Consider the following 9,873-nt stretch of genomic DNA (forward strand, 5'->3'; position numbering starts at 1 on the left):
TTTGTTTGGGTTTTTTTTAGTTTAGGTTCTGTGGTGTGAACATCTTAGGGTTAATTTGGACAAAAAACATTAAAAAAAACAACAACCATTAACTACTCGAATGAATGTCCCTCTCTGGGAAATTTGTTCACCTAGTGCAGAGGCAGCTAACAATAAACAGGACAGAAACAGACAAAAACAAGATAGTGCGAAAATGTGTAGCAACCAGTTGTCAGCTACTGGGAACAGTTCTTTTCACTGTAGATCCCCCCGATCTACAGTGAAGTCACATATAGACTGAAGGTTGAGGGAACTTTCCTACAGGTGCACCCCAGTCTCCTGCCATTGTAACTATTTGATGGCAACAACTGTTCAAATACACTCAAGCAGACAAATGGTGTCAGTGTCAGTTAACCTGGTAGTCAACCTTGTAAAAACAGAAATGGAAGACCAGATTAGCAGGTCACGTTATGTAACAATGTGAGAGGCACACTGAGTTACCTTGCGTACGACATGCATGGTATAAATAAAGTTGCCTTGCCTAACAAACTTTGCTGTAGCTAGAATGACACTAGTTCACTATAGGTCAGCCACAAAGCCATGCCCACCAACACGCGGACACAAATGGAGAAATGTTGGGAATCAGCAGGGTCAGGTGTGTGGCAATGGGACAGAGTGGCTGAGCCAAACAACAGGGGGTCTCTTCATTTGTTTTCAGTGCGCCTTGAGTGCACATTATTGATTCAGCTGTGAAGTTTTGTGGTTGCAGATAAGAGAGGCTTGGACACGACCCAATATAATATATACGTGGTGTACAGAACAAAGGCAAAGTTTATATCAACATGCAGATGCACAGAGTAAAAGTATAATGCCTCATCTTCATTCAAGGAAAACAAAACCACAAACAAAGACATCTGTGGAGAGATTGGGCTCAACGTTATAAAGATCTAGAGAGGCTTGGTTGAAGTTTTACAGATTTTTTTTTTTTTTTACTCTTTACCTTGAACCACAACATGTCACATTAAAGAACACCCACTAAAGCTCATGAAGAATCAGCTGTCATGAATTATAAATCATTGCCCAGAATTTACTCAAATACTTGTGTTGAATAATATTACAGGATAGTCCTCATGGCAGTCTTGGTACAGCAGCCACAATGCAGTCAAACAATTGAATCGGTGTTGTTCTAGTATGTAAACCACTCAAGATATTCTCTATTTCCATTAGGCCAATTTATAACTGTCATAATTTAACACCAAAAAAATGAAGCCTGGAACATTTTCTGTGGACGAATAGGACACAAGCGTCGGGGTGCTTAACACTGCTCCTATTGGTGGTTCGAGTAGCAATGGGCGGGGTCAAAGAAATGCATCGCCAAAACAAGCAGAGCGCGTGCACCGACACGAGCGAATCAAAGACTTGAGAGAGAAGAAAAAAGTTACTATCAAAAGTGACGCTCGTCTCAATGGAGCGATAGAGAAAAGAGCCTGACGCCGACAGGAGCCGAACAGCCGCCGAGTGCAGGTAGGACACTGTCCCGGGACAAACTGTTTAGCCAAGTTTTGGGGAGACATAACCGCGCCTGTGGGTCAGCCCCTATAGGTAGAGTTTGTTTATGCACAAAACTTAGTATTATTCTTTGCAATGCCGGTGTTTTTGTGTCATTCGTGGCAGGATTATACAGTACTGTACTAACATGGTATTACTCATATCATAGGCATTTAGATTGATAAACACGTTCATTATACTCCTGTTATTCATGTGCAGCTGGGCAGAACTGTATTAGTAACCACTTAAGTCAAACGTTCAGCAGCTTAGAGGGAACAGATCAGGACATAAGGTGCCCAGGGCCAATGTTGAAACTGGTTAGTTGCTAAAAGTAAGACCCCCAGGACTGGTATGTATTGTTTTATGAGAAAAAAATATATATAAGTAATTTTGAATTGTGTTATCTTTAATTCAAAGTTTCTATTATTGCCTAATGCAATCATAATAATCGTAACTGCTGTTATCAGGGTTTGCTGACGATAGAAATGACCAGGAAGAAGATGGCCAGTGATAGCTCCTGCACAGAAACTCTTAAAGATGGATCCCAGGTGCAAAGCCCATCCAAACTGACAGGTAATGCAACAGTGCACACATGTAGATGATTTTAGAGTAACTGTGTGCACATGTGTAAGTGTAACTCTTTACTGGACTACAAGCTATGGAATAAAATGTACTTATTTGATAAATATAATATTAGTATATATATATATATATATATATTACGACTGGCACTGGCTCTGTTAATAAGTAATAATAGGTACATAAATTACCGACTTTAACTTAGCACTTTAACTATTCCTTTACCAATCTATTTCAATCAGTTGGACTGTGTAATCAGTGCACTACAAAGTGTGAGTGTGACTTTGTGCATATTGATCATTATTGGCTATTAAGCTCAAAGGGTAACTCACACACACTGTCTCAAGCACTGATTACTCATGAAGCACTTGTAGCAGGTTAAGCAAACCACATCTGGCTCACAACCAACATTTTGTGAAATCTTTAAAAACAATCTGCAGAAAGTTGTTTATTACACATGTTGTATCCCTAATTACAAATGTAGAAGTTAGTGAGTGTTAGTTAGTGTTTCCTGCAGACTTTAGCTACAGGACTGTTTAAGCATTCTTCCAGTGGACCTCTGACCTTTAATTTTGCTCAGTCAGCACTGTATTAAAGCTGGAGGGAGCACACCTTGTATCTTATTACTTAACTTTTTGTTGCATGCACACAGAAATGCAGGATGATGGATTAGTCGCATGACTTTAGATAAATATGGAGCTGTGTAGTATAGAACTATTTCACATTCTCTGTAGAATAACTACATTTGTGTGTCTGTGCAGGCTGTAGCTGGCGTGTGGTGGTTGCGGCCATGGTGGCTAACCTGAGCGGCCTGATGCTGGGCTATGAGATGGGGCTGACCTCAGGGGTGCTGTTGCAGCTGCGGGGCAGCCTCTCTCTGTCCTGTCAGGAGCAGGAGGTGCTGGTCAGTGCTCATGTGGTCGGAGCCCTCTTCATCTGTCTGGCTGGAGGGCCCATCCTGGACCGTTACGGCCGCCGCTGCTCTCTGCTGCTGAGTGCTGCACTGGTGGTGGTCGGGACAGTCGTCCTCATCGCCTTTACGTCTCTTGTGTCTCTGACCCTGGGCCGTGTGGTTGTGGGCATGGGCACCTGTCTGTCAGGGACAGCAGCATGTCTGTACATCGCTGAGATCTCCCCCAGAGAGAGGCGGGGCCTGTTCATCACACTGTATGAGTTCATGTTGGTCTTGGGGGTGATGCTGGGGTTCAGCTGTAGTTATGCCTTTGCTGCCGTTCCTCATGGCTGGACCTTTACATTTGGACTGGTCATTCCCCCGGCATTGCTGCAGTTTGGGGCATTCTTGTTTCTTCCACCCAGCCCTCGCTTCCTGGTTACTCAGGGGAACGTAGAGAAGGCCAGGCTTGTCCTGAGCAAAATGAGAGGAGTACATGAGGATATGGACATGGAACTGCGGGACATCCAGGCAGGACTGAAGGAGGAGTCAGAGTATAGTTTCAGAGAGTTGTTTAGCTCCAAAGCTAACCTGAGAGCACGGCTGCTAACGGGTGTAGCATTAGTGTTTCTGCAGCAGGCCACTGGTCAGCCCAACATCCTCTCATACGCCTCCCCTCTGCTGCGCAGCATGGGCTTCACCAGTGACGACGCAGCCACGCTGGCTTCCACGGGCTTTGGAGTGGTCAAAGTAGTCGGAACCATTCCAGCTGTGATGCTGGTGGACCGCGTGGGCCCCAAGAGCTTCCTGTGTGCGGGTGCAGTAGTCATGGGGCTGTCTCTGGCCACTCTGGGGACATTAACACTCCAGAGCCACACTCACCTCAGCAGCCTGTGTAAAAGCCACACTATGGACAACAATACACTCTGGAGGTGGGACATAAACAGCACTGCTGCTGAACTGGACAATGGCACCTTCTATATGAAAACTGTCCCAAGCACGTGGGCCACAGAGGAGGTACAGAGGACTCTCAGAAAGAACAGTCAAAGTGTTTTGGATGAACGGACTCGCACACTGCCCTCTTCTCTGAAATGGGCTTCTCTGATCACATTATTGGTCTATGTGGCGGGCTTCTCTTTCAGTCTTGGGCCAAGTAAGAACCACTTCCTCACTGCCAAAACATTAACAAGACATTATTTATATTTCACTTTGCATCAGTCAAACTCATTTGACCACAAAACCTGAAATACCAGATTAACCAGCCAGAGCAGTTTATTTCCTTGACCTACATCTAGTGGTTACCAACCTGAAATGGGCTTCTCTGATCATTTCAGAGGTTGCCAGGTCATATGGGAGGCATTTGGCCCACGTATCTTCAATAGAAAAGTGCCCTGTGGGGGGTTTGTAACAACGACGACTGTTATACTGGGGATCGCAAACTAAATGGTTGAGAACCACTGATCTACAGTATGATGAGTTGACATTGAACAAACCCATGATAACAAATATAAGTAGTAAATAAGTAAGTGCTTTATTTGTCATTGTACAAGCGTACAACGAAATAGCGTTAAGGTGTTACTCCTGAGCCGCTGCAACTGAGCTGTGCCGCTGCAGTGGGTCAACCTGACCTGCAAGTGGCTGTAAAAACATTGTAAATGTATTTAGTAATACAATATTTTATTAACTTATCGAGGACAAAGGTCCTGAGGCACTCAGGCATTTTGTATGTTTTTGCAGTGGCCTATGTGGTGATCAGTGAAATATTTCCCATGGGTGTCCGGGGCAGGGCAGCATCTGTGGTGGGAGCAGTGAACTGGGCCACAAACCTGCTCATTTCTATGACCTTCCTAACAGTAACAGGTAAACGTGTGCAGGTAAACTTTGTAGCTACTTATCAGAAATGCTGATGCAAATTATTTGTTTTTCAGAAATAGCGGGGCTGCCCACCATGTTGTTCCTGTATTCAGGGATGTGCCTTGTTCTTTTGGTGTTTGTCATTCTCTGTGTCCCTGACACTAAAGGCCAAACTCTGGAGGAGATTTCCAAGGAGCTGGCTAAGAAGTAAATATGCTGATAGAGAACTTTAAAATGCTTTTACACTAGACTAAACACTTATTCCATTTCAGAAACTACTCTGAGGTGAGACTGTGTACGAAGAGACCGACTCAGGAGTGTCTTATGAGCGGCTCCAGCAGGCCACAAGGATGTCCATAACTGTTACATCCAGCACCACAAAGCAATGTTCAGGGTCCACTTCACACTCTCGAGTTCTTTGCATCAGTTTCTACATACACTTTGTGTAATGTTTCTGTGAGACTGTTAAATATTAAAAGGGAATCCATCCCATCACTGTTGAAAAAGAAAATGGACATTATAGTACACAAGACCAAGTATTAAATACCCATTATTAGTCGATAATCATATCGCGCCTTATTAGCATTCCTTTGTGATTTTTGTATTACCACAGTAAGACATTTGATCCTGCCATTTTCTAAAACATACATTTATCTAAGCATGAATTTCAAACTTTTTGTAAGCAATGTCAACCATAATATTTGACATTGCTATATTAAGACAAATGTTTTTATACACGTTAACAGGTTTAACTTTATTTTTATAGAAAATACAAAATACTGAATAAGTGCCATAAATATGGTTCAAACAGCACTCAATAAAACATTATTAAAACAATGTACAACATTTAGTCAACATTACCACTTACACATACATTATATACTATATTTACACAGGTAATGGCATCCGATAATTTTTTTTTTTTTTTAAAGCAAAGACTTTGCTGCTGCTTTGCGCATTATCACTGTGAACACTTGAGTCATGTTATGCAGTTTTAACTATTTATGCAGTGTTATTTAAGTGAACGCCTTTCTGGTTTGATTTATAAAATATGGATGGTTTATTTCACAACTACCTCGAAGATGTGGAAAATAATGCATAATCAAAGTTAAAGTAAGCACAAAAAACTTGCAGAATGGGAATAGAATGATTACATTTTACAGAGTTTAAGAGGTTATTATTCACTGACGGACGGTTTCCAAGAAGTAGAGTAAATGACAGACTAGACTTTGGAGATTTTGTTGCACTCTGGAGCAAACAAAAAAGTGTTCAGTCGTCTTATTTTTTTGTTTCTCTCATTAAACGGCACATAATATATTTTAACGCTATACATTCTTGTCATTAAAATGTCCCAGCGGCATTGACAATTTTACCTATATGAATAACCAAGTATTATGCTCATAAAGGGTGCAGAGTTGACTACTGGGGCTAAAATATGTGGTTTTCAAGTGAGTTTGTGAAAAAATGTATGGTTTTGCTGTTAAAATAAACCGGTGTCAAACATGGAAAGCTTGTGAGGAGTTTGTCTGTGGAGGCATGTGAGGAAACAGGTCCCAGATTAAGGTGCTTTGTCACAGGTCTTTATGCCACGCCCTCCTGCTGTACCTCTTCCAGTCTTCATTTCTTACACAGAGGCTTCTGACACTCAAACAGTAGTGGATAGACCTGCTCCACAGCTGTAGCTACGTTCTGTACATTTGGGCCTGGAGAATAAATGGCAGTGGGAGGGGAAGAGGACAAAAAAGTGTGGATTACTTATTACATAATATTATACATACATACATATACATATACATATAAGTTTGGTGTGGGTTTCACCAAACTTCTAGCTTACGTGGGAAACGTTTAGCAGGGCATTTACCCCAGACAACGTACAGTGCATCCGGAAAGTATACACACCCCTATACTTTTCCTACATTTTGTTAAAAAAATCTAATGAATCTACGCACAAAAAAGTTGTTTCTAAGAGTCATGGTGGTTTTGAACTTCTTCCATTGACAAATAATGGAGGCCACTGGGGTCCCCACATTGGGGTCTCACTTTGAATTGTGTCTCTACTTGAATTGCGTCATCGAAAGTGGCCATGAACTCTTACTTCTATGAAATTCTTGGGAGAATTAGGTTAGTACAGAGGGATTTCCATGTTGTTATAGACTACAGTATTACGGTGTGGCCTCAATTACCACAAATACCACATGCACAGGGTGTGGGTTTAGAACAAACAAATCTTAGGTCAACAGAACATTTGTTTTTTTTCCACATGCAGACAGCCTCACAAAATTAGGGATGAGCTGAACAGGGTTATTGCAAAATTCATTTAGTGTGAAATCGTAATCTGGTTGAATTAATTTACCATGTAGAATCTACATTGTAGCTGACAAGGATAGGAATAATTAAGTTCAGTTATTTTAGGCCAGGATTCTTGTCTTGGTTAATGGTTGTTTCAGTTGTTGTAAAATATAATATATAGTACCAACTGTTGCTGGTCCGTTAGTGCGATGGCTGACTGAACAGCAACAGTTTTACGCTTTACAATAACTACTATTTTACCCATGGCAATACTTAGCAAACAATGCTTTATTTTGTGTAGTTTTGGGTACCTGTGACTGTGATACTGCCAGTGGAGAACACTTGAATTGTGGCCTTGAGAGTTTTGATTCTATAAGTGGCAGCAGGATGGAGTTCTGGTTCATAACTGCACAGGAAAAGATAATGCATTAACTTGGAGAAAACATACAGAGTAACAAAACTATAAACATGCAGCTTATGTTTGACTTTTGAGTTGGTCATGCACTATAATCACAAATGGAAGAAAGAATGAAGCAGAGAGTGTCCACAAGAGGTCACCCAATCCAAGCAAACTATTATAAATCTTCCACAATACAACACAATTAATGTTTTAGTTATGACTACTATGGTTAGGCTGGAATGCACAACATGACCAGGTACACAATCAAAGTGAGTGAACAGTACAATATAGAATGCAGAGCCCATTACCTTGCTATGGGCCGGTTCTTCTTGGTAAAGTCTATCAAACGGATGGCAAAGGGCATCGAACAAACTGCCAGAACATTGACGACCTTATAGGCTGAAAAATTCACCTGAATAAAACATGGACAAAAGTGTGATTTTTTTACCCAAAGAAATAATAAGTCCACAATATAATTAAACAGCAAAAATAATATCACCTTAAAGCCTAGTTTCTGTAAATAGCGGGCTAATCTGCGAGCACCCAACTTGGACTCTTCCTCACTAGATGACAGAACAACAATACAATGTTAGAAAGGTTAAACTTATTACTTTGTAGGCCTGATACGAGATGCATCTTATTTTCTACCTTGTTGCGCCAGTGCAGATGATTTTCCCTGATGACCATATTGAGGCTGTTATCTTGGGCTTGCGCAGCTTTATGAGTACTTTCTGAAATAGGAATCACAAGTAAACATAAAGCTTGACATACGACTGAGCTCTGAATCACTTACCCCAAATTCAGGCTTATAGATGACATTGATTCCATTTAAAGCAATGGTGCGCAAATTTAGGTGGCACCTGGTCCTAAAAGTCGCCACCACGTTGGTAACAATAATATCAAGGGCCTCATCGTTGTTGGAATCCATCAGGAAGTGTGCAGTACAAAAAGGGTCAGAAGGGGAGGTTTTTTTGTTTTGTTTTTACAGCCTCATAATAGTCCCCACTGTCATCACCAGGGGCTGGAATATTAAAAAAAAACTCTAGTTTAGTTTTACCAAGTTAAAAACACACTGCACACATCCTGTCCTTTAACCTTGATATGATAATATTATTTCTGACAACTTCATATGCAGCTTTATTGTTAGCATTACACAGTGACAGAAAGAATGTAAACTCCATAAATGCTATGGAGACGTTTTGTTGATAACTGTCTGCAGTCCAGAAATGCAAGATGCTTAGAAAGACTCTACAACATCACAATGTTGGATTTGCTAGGTATATGTGCCGAGGGCTTTTATAAAAGCAAGGCTACAATAAAGCTTCTAATGAAAAGAGGTGTTAGCCATTAGCTCAGCTAGCCAAACAAAATTCTGCAATACTTTCTGCACTGTTATTTCAAAACCTGTGACGACAAGAAAACAACCACAGGTTATTACAACGCGGGAACCACACGGCTATCAATAGAATTGAAATATACAGTAGTATACCCGGTAGACATCAACAAAAGCAGCTACACAATGAATGAAAAGTTATTAGCATAGCTAGCTAAAACGCTTTTTATATCTTCAAACTTGAGCAGGCAAGCTAAAGATAGATTTGTCAAATAGATTTTTTTCCCGGTCCACATAATCTCGCCATGAACCACTTATAATGCATCTAAAACAGGAATTGTACACTAACCATAGCACAAACCCCTTTTCTCTGGAGAAGGCTGTGTTTCCTGTTCGATCTCCAAAACAAAACACAACCACTTGGCTGGCAACAACTTCCGTGCAAGTAAAGCGTGCGTTCATTGAGGGAGATCAGTTCGCTTTAGTATTTGCAGGGTTATACGCTACAAATAAATAAACAAATGCCCCAAAGCATGAAACTATAGGTTATGTAAAATCCTTGACTAATTTTGTTTGGGAATATCTCAAGTAACACTGCCCCCTTGTGGCGCATTAAAATAGGGCAGTTTTAAAACTGCACAGAGGGTGAACATTTTGAGTTTTTTAGTGTGTGGGGAAGCTATTTCTATTTTACGTACACTTTTTAAATCAGTTTTATTATGCAACGTTGACATACATTCTAAAATGGATTCTCATTGTCACCCACAAAGGGGAAAACCTGCAGCAAGCACAAAGGCCAGCAGTTTAGGCTGTCAATGTTTGTGCTATCACTGAGATAATACACAGCCGCTGTGTGACTCATGAATGAAGTTAGTCAATGGATGCAATTCCAAAATGTCAGCCAGGATTTGCTCAATGCTCCAGTTAGATTATGAAACTGACACGTTTATGGATTTAGGAAAAAGTACCTAATTTGGTTTTAAGGCCATAGCGTTCAAG

The 9,873-nt window shown here is 40.9% G+C and overlaps 2 protein-coding genes across 3 annotated transcripts; one reads left to right on the forward strand and one right to left on the reverse strand.

Moving 5' to 3' along the window:
- The first annotated feature begins 1,382 nt into the window (after positions 1-1,382).
- slc2a12 (solute carrier family 2 member 12) lies at positions 1,383-5,405 on the forward strand. Of its 2 annotated transcripts, none has more exons than XM_079572037.1 (6): positions 1,383-1,503; positions 1,995-2,100; positions 2,868-4,151; positions 4,736-4,858; positions 4,927-5,059; positions 5,125-5,405. In XM_079572037.1, the coding sequence occupies exons 2-6, from the start codon at positions 2,013-2,015 to the stop codon at positions 5,210-5,212; spliced, it is 1,716 nt and encodes a 571-aa protein (XP_079428163.1). In that variant the 5' UTR covers positions 1,383-1,503; positions 1,995-2,012; the 3' UTR covers positions 5,213-5,405. The 2 variants fall into 2 exon arrangements, with proteins under 2 accessions (XP_079428163.1, XP_079428164.1); XM_079572038.1 differs by lacking the exon at positions 1,383-1,503 and adding an exon at positions 1,809-1,876.
- A 215-nt stretch (positions 5,406-5,620) lies between these two features.
- On the reverse strand, positions 5,621-9,359 carry tbpl1 (TBP-like 1). The gene is made up of 7 exons (XM_079572100.1): positions 9,224-9,359; positions 8,335-8,562; positions 8,190-8,272; positions 8,041-8,104; positions 7,850-7,953; positions 7,453-7,547; positions 5,621-6,555 (listed from the first exon to the last, which is right to left on the reverse strand). Exons 2-7 carry the CDS (start codon positions 8,467-8,469, stop codon positions 6,470-6,472), a joined length of 567 nt encoding a protein of 188 aa, XP_079428226.1. The 5' UTR covers positions 8,470-8,562; positions 9,224-9,359; the 3' UTR covers positions 5,621-6,469.
- Positions 9,360-9,873: the final 514 nt, after the last annotated feature.

Source organism: Gobius niger (assembly GCF_951799975.1).
Source record: "Gobius niger genome assembly, chromosome: 15".
In the NCBI taxonomy this organism is placed as follows: Eukaryota; Metazoa; Chordata; class Actinopteri; order Gobiiformes; family Gobiidae; genus Gobius; species Gobius niger.